At 35.3% G+C, this 15908-nt stretch overlaps 1 protein-coding gene across 1 annotated transcript; it reads left to right on the top strand.

Annotated features, from left to right (window-relative positions):
- The first annotated feature begins 324 nt into the window (after positions 1–324).
- Positions 325–15741, top strand: LOC142537886 (potassium transporter 6-like). The gene is made up of 9 exons (XM_075643364.1): positions 325–408; positions 3037–3523; positions 3612–3665; positions 4887–4993; positions 13218–13371; positions 13455–13507; positions 13964–14087; positions 14153–14407; positions 14510–15741. Exons 1-9 carry the CDS (start codon positions 325–327, stop codon positions 14959–14961), a joined length of 1770 nt encoding a protein of 589 aa, XP_075499479.1. The 3' UTR covers positions 14962–15741.
- The last annotated feature ends 167 nt before the right edge of the window (positions 15742–15908 follow it).

The following is a 15908-nucleotide window of genomic DNA, read 5'->3' as shown; positions in this document are numbered from 1 at the left end:
AATCATGAAAACACCTCCCGTGGATGTAGATCATATTCTTGATCGAACCACGTAAATCTCGTGTGTTCCTTATTCAATTTCTTTCTTGTTGGATTTACGTGGATTGTTTATCTATTCAAAACGCATTCATTCATCGAAAACGAAAAGGGATTTGGACTCAAGTAATTGTGTTACAACAAATTGTGTAGTAGTAGGGTGATAATTTTGAGTTAAGGATCAAGTTCTTCATCTTAATGGAACTGAAAAGAACACTTGTAATTTATATATGTATTTTTTTTTATGTGTTGTTAAATATAACCTTTGTGATTATGATGTCTCAGCCTCATGGTTAGGATAGGCCTTCAGGTTTTTGTGTTTCTTGGGGTTTTCAAATTAATGGTGTGGATTGAATCGATTACTCTTCCAAAGGTATATGTCTATTTACAAAGGATCGAATTTATTCTAGTGGAGACTTACTTGGGGGAATTTTTTTTGCTTTGCTTGAACCCAAATCTGTGGGAGAAGTGCATGTGAACTGACTTAAAAAAATATTGATAGTTGACTTGATGATGAATTGATGATAGTGTTGAAATTATGTCAATCAATTTATAGATTGTTAGGTTGGATATGCATCATCATCAATCAACAATCAACAAAAGTTAAAATAGCCACTAAATCAAAATCAAAATCATTATTATTTTTTTATTCACTTAATTTTAGATACATTAATGATATCACACAAACTAAAGATAAAATATTAGAGCTTGAGGAACGATCGATTACCAATGATATGTATATCGGAATATCTAACATTTGACAAATATATATATATCAACTGGAGAAATAAGAAAGTAGGCCATCTATTTTTTTCTAACACGACGGTTGATGTGTAACTAAGTAGTAGTATTAAATGGAATGAATGGTCAATGATTAGCTTACGGCCACAAATTTATTTATATGGAAATTCTAAAAGTCGTAGTTGTAAGACAAAGACATATACTTATACTTAATAATAAAAGTCGCAGCGTAGTACAACCATCTTTCATATTTTGGTAACTGATTACGTATAATTGGCTGCACGTGTTCTTTTTATCAAACTAAAATATATTTCTTCTCGTATAATTTAATTCTTCCAACTTCTTTCTATATCCCTTCATTTAGGAAAACCAAATGGTATTTTTCTTAAAATATATATATGATGTTGATGAAAACCATGAGGTCTGTTGAGACATCGGATCTCCCTTTGCAAACTCATATCGGACTTTCGATTTTGGTAACACGAATAAAGTTCATTATGAGAGATGTCGGTGAAAACCTTTATAATCATGATGTGACCGATGTGAGGTGAGTCCTGACACAATCAGAGCTCTTGAGCTGTGAAAACTCTCATAAGTCCGGCGAAACCGAGGCGAGGTGATCCCTGACGTAATCAAGTTCCTTGAGGTTGAGTGAAAACCCTTATAAACCTTGCGTAACCGAGACGAGTTGAGCTCTGACGTAATCAGAGCTCCTGAGTTAAGGTCTGGTGAAAATTTTTATCTGCTATAGTTTATGATAAAAATCTGCAATCTTATAAAAATAATAAGTGTGACTCGACCCAAAACCAAAGTACGGTATTCTATAAGTAAAAGTAATTAAAAAATTGAACATAAAATCAGTACAATTTGACTTATACGATTCTTTCAAGACAAAATAATCACTAAAAAAGAAATCGAGTTTATAAAACTAATACTAGTAAAAAAAATATATTTCTTAACAAGTCAAGAGAGTAAATTGCCTCATAAAATATCAATAACAAAAATAACAAAAACACGATGATGAAAATATGTGTGGCAAATTTAGAGCAACAAAACAATTCTTCAATTAACATTTTGCATGAATATTGTCTTCAATTGTTTCCAACATGTCATGGCAACACATTGAAACAATGATGCTTCGTCTTAGCGAGTTCTTTAGAAAATTCTATCTTTGTTCTCTCGTTTCTAACTCGTCTCGATTCACTTTGTTGCATCAGTTATTCTTCAATATATATAGATTTGTAATGATATTGATAGTATTCTTTGAATAGATTCATACAATATGAAGAGGGTTGTTTTTCATTAGGAAACAATTTTTTAAAATATTAAATATCATATCTATGGTTTAAAAAACTCAATATTTTAGAATAACAAGATTTTTATATACAATATTATCAAAAAGAAAAAAAAATTGAGATAAATTGTGTCTTGTAAAGTAAAATCATTTCGTTTCATATTCAAATGAAAATTAGATATAACACTAGAACATTGTGTTTATTATGCTAGCAAGAACTTGACCAGAGAAGCGAAGCCTTTTTCAAATCCACTCTTTCAAATGTTTCATTCTTTTTTAGAACTCTTTGATTTTTTTATTAAAAATCCGCCCTTCTTTTTTTTTTTTTTTTAATATGAATGGTTTATTGTCAGTTTTTCTTTCTAAGCCTATATTTTCCAATAGGTCATAGCCCATTCATATGTTGTCCATTCAATCAAAGTCTGATATTAGAAATACATACTAGAAGTTCATGACGAAGATTATATGGTGGAGACAGACTGATATGTAAACACTTTAAAAAAATAGTTCTTATTTTATCACCAACGTAAAGTTCCCATGTACGTCATGCGTGCCGCCGATAACATTAATCTATTGCTAAGCGATATTCTGTAGCACAATTCCCTCTCGCTTTTGCCCACCCTCCATATAACGGATTCTCCAAACATCTCCCGTATATTCTCTGTTAATTTGCGTTCTTGAGGCCATCGCAATAAAGGTTTGTTTTTTGTTGATAATATTTTGATCGGGCATTCTTGCTAAAAAAAGACTAGTTGGTGAAACTGAAGTGGTTGGTTTGTAATCTGATTAAGATGTTAGGCCAAGAATGATTTTCCCGTGATTCTGAGGCGGCCAGTGATGATATTGAAGGATGGAGCCCAACTAACCCCATAAAGGTGAGACCTTTTTGTTAAAGAAAAATCTCATTTTGATGTTTGGTGATTTCTTGCCTAATTTTATTTATTTATTATAAAACTGTTATCGCAGAAAGAATCTTGGAGAACTGTATTGACATTGGCTTATCAGAGCTTAGGTGTTGTGTATGGTGATTTGAGCACTTCACCTCTGTATGTGTATAAAAGTACTTTTGCGGAGGACATTCAACATTCAGAATCTAATGAGGAAATATACGGGGTGTTATCTTTGGTGTTCTGGACTTTAACTCTGATCCCACTTATTAAATATGTGTTTATAGTTCTTAGAGCAAATGATAATGGAGAAGGTGGGACTTTTGCTTTGTATTCATTGCTGTGCCGCCATGCCCGGGTGAGCACTTTGCCAAATGGACAGCTTGCTGATGAGGAATTGTATGAGTATAGAAAAGATGGAATTGCACAAGCTAACAAGGGTCTTGGTTTGATACTGAAATCAATGCTAGAAAAGCATAAATTGCTTCAAAAGATATTGCTCACTTTGGCTTTGATTGGGACATGTATGGTGATTGGGGATGGAGTTCTTACACCAGCTATTTCGGGTGAGAAACTATCTATTTTCTTTACAGATTTTGGGAACTGCATATGCTGAGAACTTGGAACTAATTATTTATTTGTCACTGTATGTAGTATTTTCTGCTGTGTCTGGATTAGAGCTTGTCGTATCAAAGCATCATCATCAGTGTAAGTCTCATGTTTTTCAATTCACTCCTTTTTTTAACTGTGAATTCTTTTAAAGTGATAAGTTTTTACACACTAAATTTGTACAGCCACCTCCTTTTGTCTCGTTTCAGCCCCTATTTCGAATTCTTGGACTGGCCCCTGACTTTTTGTTCTTGTCTGCCAAATCTTGTGATTGGGCAGGCTCTAAATTCACACAAACATTAGATAAGGAGCTGTCTATATTTAATTGCATAAATAGAGTTCAAAATAACTAATTTCATTGCCATTCTTGAATCTTGTCTCTAGAGTTTGCCTCTATCTCCTTAACTTGATTCTTATTAGAATTTCTACAAGTGATTGAGAATAAGCGAAGTGGAAAACGTTAAAGGATATATATAGCAATTGGATCACTCCAATTGAATGGCTCAATGATGGTGTGATGTTTTAGCCCAAAGATGTTTCCTCCTCCAATAGAAATCTTCAAAGTTCTTTACTTTTAGCTATGTAGTTTGAGGTCAGAAAAAAAACCTATACAGTGGGACCACTCATATATTAGGATAAACCTCTTGCTTGAATCAAAACCAGATGAAAATCATCTGTATCAACTAAAGTTGGCTCACCCTCTTTCTAGGTTGTGATCTTTATAAGTTGGGATGCAACCTGAGCTTAGAAGTATAGCGAATTCTATTATTTGAATACTGTTTGGACAATCTTGTGCCTGATACGAAGAAAATCTTGCTTAAACAATTGAAAAGTGGAAAAGTTTTAATAATCTTCTGATGAAAAATTAAAGTTTATAGCTTGATTACACTATTTAACTAATTTAAAATCCAACTAATGTGTGAAGATATTGGCAACTATTAAATGTCAACGAATGGGTAGCCACATTATTTTCTTAAGTAATTTGGCGAACGGAACATCCAACTGTTGAGATATTGAATTGGGATCATGTTAAGCATGATTTATGACCTGCAATAATTATTTAGGTCCAACCATTATCCATTTTCTGACTTATTGATCAGTTATTGAATTTCCGTTCTAGTGGTCTTCTTACATTGGATTTTTTCTGTTCTTTTCGGTTTTGTAACGGCTATTGAAGATCATTACCGACTTATGACATGAATACTTCTTTTTTTACAAAGAATAAAAGGGATGTGAAAATCACCTGTTGTTCGTTACCTTGTATTTAGCAGTGGTTAAATGCTAATCTTATAATTTTCTTGATGTTTACATATTCTACAGATATTGAAGTCCCAGTTGCTTGCACAATTCTGGTGTTCTTATTTTATCTACAACACTATGGGACTCACCGAATAGGATTTCTTTTTGCACCAATCGTGATAACTTGGTGTTGGGTCGATAAATCAGAGGATATAATTATTGATTTTGTGCTTCAGTAATATCAATTAATTTGAGAGTGCAATCTTATCCTTTTAGTGGAGTAGAATAAGATTAATAAATTATTTTGATAAATCATGAGTTGATTGGATCAAATTAATTTATTGGAGCTTAATTTAATTGAATCCGACCAGGTCCCTTTAGTGACTCTAATATAAACTCGGATAAATTATATGAGTTATAATTTATGGTATATGTGGGATAAATTTATCTGGACTATATATTACATGGAAGTTTATCATCGAATCTTCTAGATATGGTATAATATATTCTGTCCATTTAAATTTATATTCTAAAAGATATTGTCATTATCTTTTTGTTACAAGATATCACAAATATATTATATATATATATATATATATATATATGATATTGTAACTTGTGACCACACACAATCCTACGTTAAGAGTTTGAGAGAACACCGGAGAAGGCTTGGAGGTTTGGAGCGTAGATCTAGTGCAGAGAAAGATCGGAAACACGCTTCAAAGGTAATCTTTATTTTCTGTGTGTTGTAATTAATTAATTCGTGTTAAATACGTAGAACAATCGATCTTGTGAAGAAGAGTTGATCGAAATCACAAGAAATTAATTTTTGTGATCCGATCTCCTCGATCTTGGCTAACATATGGTATCAGAGCCACGGGTTTTGATATTGTTTTGCGTATTTCGAATTAATTATTTATTTATGCATGTTTTAGTTTAAAGCGGTGTTAGATTTTTGTGATTGTGGTTTGAATGGATTGATTTATTTAATTTTTGAACGGTTTATGACCTTAGTTTTTTGGTGAAATTGTATTTCGTATTTTCGAGTCTGTAACCAAGGGGGTGGATTACGACTCCATGTTTTCCCTTGTTATTTTCGTGTAATTTTATTGTATTTTTTCGGATTTGGGCTTTTCTGTTTCTGATTAAAAAACTGGAGGGCCTGATGCAATTCAACTAAAACTACAAAGACTAGACGGAAATTTCGTCCAAAGCATTCCAGGGACCAGAGTGCATCTTCTTCAAATCGTCAGGGACCTGTTTTGTAAATTCCGAAAACCACCATGAAAAAGCATATCTGGATCGCGTAATCGGAAGCACGTGGCCGTGAGGATGAGGAATGAATGCGAAGGTGATTTGCGGTCCTTCTCACGTGTTGTTCTTCACGGTGGAGCGGCGCGGAGGAGATTCGAAAAGATTCAAATTTTCGGCGTTGGATCTGGAAAAATCGAGAATCTGTTTTTCCGATTTCGAATTGGATATGGTGTCTCGATGGTTTTTCGGTGACCGGCGCGGTGGAGATCTTCACTTCCGCAAGATTCCGGCGAATCCACCGGCGGCGGTGGCGGCGATTTTTCTGTAGGGTGAGATGCAGAAGACGGGTCGCGGGCTATGGGTTACGGGTTCGGGTCATGGGCTTTCGAGTCGGATCCGGAAAATTATTCATGGGCCAAACCATAATACTGGATTTATTACTTGGGCCGGAAATTTTTTAAAAATTGAAGTATTGGGCCAAATTGGGTTCAATTAGATCTTTAATTTTTTTTTTGTCTAGGTTGGGCCATAAATTTGTTCTTGTTTAATTATTGCTTATATTTGTCATTCATGCATCATGCCATGTAGATTGCATAAACACCGCTTTAGGTACTATATTGTCATGCATAAAATTTTATTTATTCTATTTTTTAGAGAATAAATATTTTGATTAATAATTGAACTATTTTAAGAGTTAAAATAGTCATGATTTTATTAATCGGATAAAATCCAAAATTAAATTTAAATATTAAGTGTGAGAGGGTATATTTTAAATAAATCAGCGGTCTCCCTTATTAGTCTATTAGTAAGAATTATGTATGCCTCGTGCCAATTTTATTGGTCTCCCTATAGGAGGGCTACATTGTTTTGGTTACTTGAATGGACCCATTATTATTTTATAGTAAAATTAATTATGACCACCCTATAGGTGACATAATTAATTTGGTACTTGATAAATAATTAATTTAAGGATATACACTTAAGTCAATGATATTGTGAGAATTTCCTATAGAATATTTTTACAATATCTTTTGATGGCCAAAATCAAGCAATACTAAATTAATATTGCATGAGTTGCTAGATATATTGAATTTAATGGGAGGGTCTCAGCCTAGCTATAAATAACATGTTTTTTCCTAAAGAAAAAATTATGTATTTTGGAGTTTTAGGTAAATTGCTGTGTTGTAGTAGTTTTTGGGATCTACAAATGCATTTCATGCATAACACATAATTTTATTTATTGCATTGCTCATTTAAATTTATTTTAATTTCAGAAAAATGACTGGAAATTCACTGTCTATGATATTAACCAACAACCAACTAGTCGGAGAAAATTACATTGATTGAAAACGTAATTTATTGATTGTCTTAACTGCGGAGAAACACAAGTTTGTGCTCAATGAACCCTGTCCATCGGTGCCTACGACGGAGTCCACAGTAGCTCAGAAGCAGGCTTATGATAAGTGGATCAGTTCTGATGAGATGGCCCGTTGCTACATTTTGGGATCCATCTCAAATGTGCTGCAACAGAAACATCAGAACATGGACACTGCTACAAAAATCATGGATAGCCTCCAAGAAATGTTTGAGCATCAAGGATGTCAGGCACGACAAGCAGCCATTAGAACCATTATGAACATGCGCATGAAACCTGGGACGCCCGTGAGAGATCATATGCTTGCATTGATCGCTCAGTTTAACGTGGCTGAGGTGTTAGGGGCTGAAATCAAATCAGAGACTCAGGTTGACATGGCACTTGAGACTCTCCCTGAGATGTTCTCACAGTTTAAAGTTAGCTATAACATGAATAAACTAAATATGTCCCTGACTGAGCTGATGAAGGAACTGCAAAATGCTGAAAGTGTTCTTAAGACTAAAACTGGTGATGCATTTGTTGTTGCTTCTGCTAGGCCATCTTATTCCAAGCCGAAAGGTAAAAATGGGAATAAAAGGAAGAAGCCCAACAAGAAGGGTCCACAACAAAATGAGAAGAAGATCAAGGTAGATGGCAAGCCTAAGGGAAAATGTTTTCATTGTGGAGAGAAGGGTCATTGGAAAAGAAACTGCCAAGGATATCTAGCTTCCAAGAAGCAGGCTAGTGGTGAGTTATCTTTTATTGAGTCTTGTTTAGTGGTTGATTCTACTGATACTTGGATTGTAGATTTTGGAGCCACTAATCATATATGCAATACTTTGCAGGGGTTCCAAGTAACCAGAAGCTTCAATGAAGGGGAACATACTCTAAGAGTTGGCACAGGGGCTGTGGTGTCTGCAAAATCTGTTGGAATTGTTTATCTTTATTTTTCGAATAATAAACATTTGGTTTTAAGACATTGTTATTATGTTCCGGAGATTATTAGAAATTTGATTTATGTTGCTTTATTGTTTAGACAAGGATATTATGTCCATTTTTCACAAATGATGGTTGATATTACCTTGAATAAAGCCTTTATTTGCAAGGGACATTTGAATAACGATTTGTATGTCTTAAAACAAGATGACAGCTCTTTGCATCACATTGAATCCAACAAACGAATTAAATTGTCTCCCACTAATGAAACTTATTTGTGGCACTTGAGACTTGGTCATATCAACCTTAATAGAATTCAACGGTTGGTAAAGGATGGTCCTTTAAGTAATTTAAAGGTGGAGTCCTTGCCTGTATGTGAATCCTGTTTGGAAGGTAAGATGACTAAGAGATCTTTTAAATATAAAGGACATAGAGCCAATGAAGTTTTGGAATTAGTGCACGCTGATGTATGTGGACCAATTAGTGTACAAGTTAGAGGAGGATTTGAGTATTTCATCACCTTCACTGATGATTACTCTAGATACGGTTATGTTTACCTAATGTCCCACAAATCTGAATCTTTTGAAAGGTTCAAGGAATTCAGAAATGAAGTGGAAAAACAATTAGGTAAGAGCATAAAAACACTTCGATCAGACAGAGGTGGCGAGCATCTATCCAATGACTTTAGAACATACTTATCAGATAATGGGATAATATCCCAATTGAGTGCACCAGCTACACCTCAGCAGAATGGTGTCTCTGAAAGGAGAAATAGGACATTGTTGGACATGGTTAGGTCTATGCTAAGTTTCTCTAAGCTCAGTACATCCTTTTGGGGATATGTCTAAGTCTGTCTCTAAGACACCTCTTGAATTGTGGAATGGGCGCGTGCCTAATCTAAGACATATTCGGATATGGGGATGTCATGCTTATGTGCTAAAGAGAAATATGGATAAAATGGAACCTAGATCAGAATTATGCATGTTTGTTGGATATCCTAAAGGAACAAGAGGATATTACTTCTATAGTCCTCAAGACAAGAAGGTATTTGTAAGTACAAATGCAACCTTCTTAGAGGACAAGCACATAGAAGAGAGTGAATCAAAGAGTAAGGTTCTTTTGGAAGAGATTGCTGAATCATCTACTCCAGAGATCCGCACTGAACCTACTCAGTTTGAATTCACATTTCTACCACCATTAACCACTGGCTTCCAAGCAAATGAAGTGGTAGAAGACATTGGTTCTAATGATCGGTTACCCCATCATATCCAAATGGAGAATGAAGGAAATGATCAAGAAGAGAACTTAAGACAACGACAATCAATTCCAATCAACCAAGAACCTCCACAACTTAGACGTAGTGGGAGGGTCATTCGACAACCCTCTAGATACTTGCTCTATGGAGAATCGTTTGATGCGGTTCCAATTGAACAAGAGGAGGATCCCATCACGTACAAAAAACTATGGAGGATGTTGACGCTGACCAATGGAGGAGTGCCATGGAATCAGAAATGAGATCCATGTACACTAACTCCGTATGGGTTCTTGTAGACATTCCTGAAGGTGTGAGACCTATAGGGTGTAAGTGGGTCTACAAGAGAAAGAGAGGAATAGACGGAAAAATAGAGTCCTTTAAGGCTAGATTGGTAGCCAAAGGTTTTAGCCAACGAGAAGGAATCGATTACGATGAAACCTTTTCACCTGTGGCTATGATAAAGTCTATTCGGATCCTCTTATCCATTGCAGCTCATTTTGATTATGAGGTGTGGCAAATGGATGTCAAGACAGCATTTCTTAATGGAAATCTTGACGAAACCATTTATATGGTACAACGAGACGGTTTTATTCAAAACGGTCAAGAGCATAAAGTATGCAAACTGAAAAAGTCTATTTATGGACTTAAGCAGGCGTCAAGGTCTTGGAACATCGTTTTTGATCAATCTGTGAAAGATTATTTCGATCAAAATCTTGATGAGCCTTGTGTCTATAAGAAAATTTTGGATGACAAGGTGATTTTTCTTGCGCTATATGTGGATCACATCCTACTTATTGGGAATAATGTAGGGGTGATGACATCTGCCAAAAATTGGTTGTCTTAACAGTTTGACATGAAAGACTTGGGAGAAGCAAGTTATGTTCTAGGTATCCAAATCCTTCGGGATAGGAAGAATAAACGGATTGCTTTATCTCAATCTTCATATATTGATAAAATATTGGTGAGGTATGCAATGCAAAATTTCAAGAAAGGTCAAACACCTTTTAGGCATGGAATTCACTTGTCAAAGGACCACAATCCCAAGAATCCAAGTGAAGTGGAATACATGAAAAGAGTTCCATATGCTTCGGCTGTAGGAAGTCTTATGTATGCTATGCTATGCACTTGACCAGATATTTGTCATGCTGTTGGGATTGTTAGTAGATATCAGTCAAACCCAGGACCAGAGCACTGGATTGCTGTAAAGCATATTCTCAAGTATCTTCGCAGAACTAGAGGGTATATGTTGGTTTACTCGGCTTCAGAGTTGGCACCTGTGGGTTATACTGATTCTGATTTTCAAGCTGATAGAGATTCTCGTAAATTCACATCAGTATCTGTGTTCACATTGGGTGGTGGTGCCGTTGTTTGGAGGAGTATCAAGCAATCATGTATTGCTGATTCCACAATGGAAGGAGTATGTAGCGGCTTGTGAAGCAGCAAAAGAAGCCGTTTGGCTGAAAAAGTTTTTGCTAAGCCTTGAGGTTGTTCCTGCTGCATCAAATGCCATTACTAGGGGTGGGAAAAAATATCGAAATACCGAAATACCGAAAAACAGTACCGAAAAAATACCGAACTTACCGAAAAAATCGGTATACCGAACATTTCGGTACGGTACCGAAATACCGAAAATAATTTTTTATTATTATTATTTTTTAAATTTAAGTCCGGTATACCGAAAAAATGTCGGTATGCCGAAAATGTTTTTGGCATACCGACATTTTTTCGGTATACCGGCAAAATTTTCGGTGTCGGTACGGTACCGGTATGAAATTTTTTCATACCGAAAAATTTTCGTTATCGGTATCGGTATGGAAAATTTCATACCGATATTTTCGGTACGGTATACGGTACCGTAGTTCGGTACGGTATACCGTACCGTACCCACTCCTAGCCATTACTTTATACTGTGATAACAGTGGTGCAGTGGCAAATGCAAAAGAACCAAGAAACCATCAGCGTGGAAAACACATTGAACGAAAATATCACTTAGTGAGAGATATTGTTCAACGAGGAGACGTGACAGTGTGCAAGATAGCATCTGCTGAAAATCTTGCTGATCCTTTCACCAAAAGCTTACCTGCTAGAGCTTTTGAGGAACATATTCGAAATATGGGTGTACTAGACATGACTCATTTACTCTAGGGCAAGTGGGAGGAAATAATGTTCGATAGTATGATGCCCATCGAGTACTTTTATTATATGTTGGTGACATTTTGAAATTAAAATAATGTTCATTTATTTATTTAAATAAATTTATTTTTGAGCAATGCATATGTCCATTGGATTGTTGTATAATTATAAATTGAGTGTTTAAGTCGTTAAACACAGAAAGATTCAATTTGTAATTCAATCCAAAGTTTTATTGTCCACGATCGGTAAATAAATAAGGACAAATTATTTTGATAAGATCGTCTCAATTTTATTGAAACCTATCTTTGGTTTGGTAATAAAATTAGGGATACATTTTGTTGTATTGGACTGGACCACGTGAGATTTGAATTTGATTTGACCATACTAATTCAAAATCACTAGATTGTCGTACATAACACGTTAATCCTGAGCGGACAATGAACTTTGATTACTAGCTTGAAGTTCTTTGATACATCAATGAGTAAGACCAAACTATTGGTCAATATCTCGATGTTTTGGGAATCAAAGTGAAATAACAAAGAACATATGTTCGTAATATGGAATATGTCACCTAGTCAATAGGTATGATCATAAACTCACAAGTTCTTCTAGAAGACAGTAAAATCTGAGCTCAGTAATTCAATATTCTTGTTGAATTAATTATGTGATGTGATCACATGGGACTGTCAAAGAGAAGATGAGTGTTGAGAAGCTATAAATATCTAATATGGGTTATATGGTCATGATACCCTGTTTTAGATGTTCTAATTGATCGACATGGGTGATATGTTGGGTCGATAAATCAGAGGATATAATTATTGATTTTGTGCTTCAGTAATATCAATTAATTTGAGAGTGCAATCTTATTCTTTTAGTGAAGTAGAATAAGATTAATAAATTATTTTGATAAATCATGAGTTGATTGGATCAAATTAATTTATTGGAGCTTAATTTAATTGAATCCGACCAGGTCCTTTGGTGGCTCTAATATAAACTCGGATAAATTATATGAGTTATAATTTATGGTATATGTGGGATAAATTTATCTGGACTATATATTACATGGAAGTTTATCATCGAATCTTCTAGATATGGTATAATATATTCTGTCCATTTAAATTTATATTCTAAAAGATATTGTCATTATCTTTTTGTTACAAGATATCACAAATATATTATATATATATATATATATATATATATATATATATATATATGTGATATTGTAACTTGTGACCACACACAATCCTACGTTAAGAGTTTGAGAGAACACCGGAGAAGGCTTGGAGGTTTGGAGCGTAGATCTAGTGCAGAGAAAGATCGGAGACACGCTTCAGAGTTAATTTCTATTTTCTGTGTGTTGTAATTAATTAATTCGTGTTAAATACGTAGAACAATCGATCCTGTGAAGAAGAGTTGATCGAAATCACAAGAAATTAATTTTTGTGATCCGATCTCCTCGATCTTGGCTAACACTTGGCTCTTCTGCATCAGTGCCATTGGTTTGTACAATATCTTTTACTGGAATCCCCATGTTTACAAGGCACTATCTCCTTATTACACGTATAAATTCTTGAAAAAGACTCAAACAGCGGGGTGGATGTCCTTAGGTGGGATATTGTTGTGTATAACAGGTATAAAAGTTTCCAATCTAATTTTACATACGATTTTTAAAATTTTATTCTTATAGTTATTCAAATTTTTTACATCTTTTCAGGTTCGGAGGCCATGTTTGCTGATCTTGGTCATTTTTCGCAGTTGTCCGTCAAGGTGAATGCATCTCAGGTGTAAATGAATCTGTGAAATGTACCTTACCCCAAAAGTTAGAGGTCACGTGAATTAAACTCGTAATTGCTTTACATTTTAGCATATCCCTTTACACATATACGAAGATTGGAAAACATAGGATCAAAACTAATATCTGACATGCACAAACGCATATTGTTTGGGCAGAGGTTAATAGATGCAAAGAAACAAGTACCTAAGTCCAACTTAACGAAATTTAAGGAGATTGTGAATCAAAGGTTTTGAACTTGTGAACTCCAGGAATCGATGTCATGTTAGATATCATTTATTCTAAACCTTGAACTCAGCTGGCCAAACAACATAATAATTTTGTCAACGAGTATGAATCATTCTACACGTTAAGGATTTGATGATGAAAGATACTTCATTAAATATCGTTAGTAGCCGGTTCTACTCTAACTGAAATCTGCCTTAGTGCAGATAGCTTTTAGCTTTATCGTCTATCCATCCTTAATCCTTGCTTACATGGGACAAGCTGCTTACCTTTCCAAGCATCATGTAATCGAGAGTTACTACCGGATTGGATTCTACGAATCAGTACCTGGTATGAAGTTTTAATCAACTTTACTCCGAGTTTTATGTGATTTCATTCTCCTTTGTATAATGCAGCAAATATCCGGTGGCCTGTTCTTGGAATCGCTATACTTGCTGCCATAGTTGGAAGCCAAGCCGTCATTACTGGGACGTTTTCCATTATCAAGCAATGTTCTGCTTTAGGTTGCTTTCCCCGAGTCAAAATAATTCACACATCGTCTAAAGTGTGTGGGCAGATTTATATTCCAGAAATCAACTGGATTCTGATGCTCCTTTGCTTGGCTGTTACCATTGGTTTTAGAGACACGAAACACATTAGCAATGCATCAGGTAACTAACGTTTGAGCCCCAATTTTCTGTTGTAAAAACTAAGTCTGATTCTGTGGTGATGATCAATAAAGATGTCCTGTAAAATCCCATTTGCTGGCGCAGGATTGGCAGTTATAACGGTCATGTTGGTAACCACGTGCCTTACGTCTCTGGTCATCATCTTGTGCTGGAACAGAAGCGCCATCTTGGCTATTTTTTTCATATTTTTCTTTGGTTTCATCGAGGCCCTTTACTTCTTAGCTTCACTAATCAAGTTTTTTGAAGGCGCTTGGGTCCCAGTTGCTCTTTCTTCTATATTCCTAATCATTATGTACACTTGGCATTACGGAACGCTGAAAAAATACGAGTTTGATCTTCAAAACAAAGTTTCCGTCAACTGGCTCCTCAGTTTGGGATCTAAGCTGGGTTTGTACGAGTTCGAGGCATTGGCCTCATACATACAGAACTTGTTTCGGGAATCCCAGCCATTTTCTCCCATTTTGTCACTAATCTCCCAGCTTTTCACGAGGTTCTGGTTTTATTCTGTATCAAATATGTTCCAGTTCCTCATGTGAGACCCGAGGAGAGGTACTTAGTGGGACGAATCGGACCAAAAGAGTACCGAGTTTACAGATGTATAGCACGATATGGATATCGTGATGTTCTTATGGATAACGTGGAGTTCGAAAAGGATCTTGTTTGTAGTATAGCAAAATTTATTCAATCTCATTATGGCGACTGCAATAACTCATCAGACGAGAATCTTGAAAACGAAGAGAAAATGGACGTGATTGGGACCACATCATCCCATGCAAAAGGGATGGAGATTTGGCAAGATGACAAAGAATCATCTGAAGTAAGCAGTATCATGGAGTCAAGAGATATGAGGTCACCAGAAGTTTCGACGAAAAGGGTAAGATTTCTTGTCCCAGAAAGCGATACAAATAGTCGAATAGAACTGGAGGAACTAGTAGAAGCGAGAGAAGCAGGGATGACTTTCATGCTAGGCCATTGCTATGTGAAGGCGAAGTCCGGTTCAAGTTTGATCAAGAGAATGGTGATCAATATGGGGTATGATTTCTTGAGAAGGAACTCTACCTCAGCAACATATGAATTAAATATACCTCGTGCATCGACTTTAGAGGTGGGAATGATTTACCACGTCTAGAGTTGATTAATCCGTACGTGAATAATTATCGATAATTCGATTCATCATTTATACGATGCAAATCATCATACAGCATGTGATAACCGTATCTTGTTGATGTTGTTCTGGTATCAATCCCATGCTAATTTTTTTATCTGAGTTTCTAAAACATCAAATCTTAAATTCAGAATCTGGAGAATAGTTTCGAGCTTCAAGCTTTCTATAATTACAAGAATGCCTTAAACCTTTATGGTTAATGGATTTCTGAGTTTTGAAGTGCTCTTGCAAGACGAATAGCGGTTGAACGATGAATCGTGATGCGATAATATTATCTCAAGAACGAAAAAGTAATTAGGCTAGATTTTTTTAACCATT

This window comes from Primulina tabacum, chromosome 2 (assembly GCF_025594145.1).
Source record: "Primulina tabacum isolate GXHZ01 chromosome 2, ASM2559414v2, whole genome shotgun sequence".
In the NCBI taxonomy this organism is placed as follows: Eukaryota; Viridiplantae; Streptophyta; class Magnoliopsida; order Lamiales; family Gesneriaceae; genus Primulina; species Primulina tabacum.
Note: the sequence above shows the minus strand (reverse complement) of the source record. Positions and strands in the feature narration are given on the sequence as shown.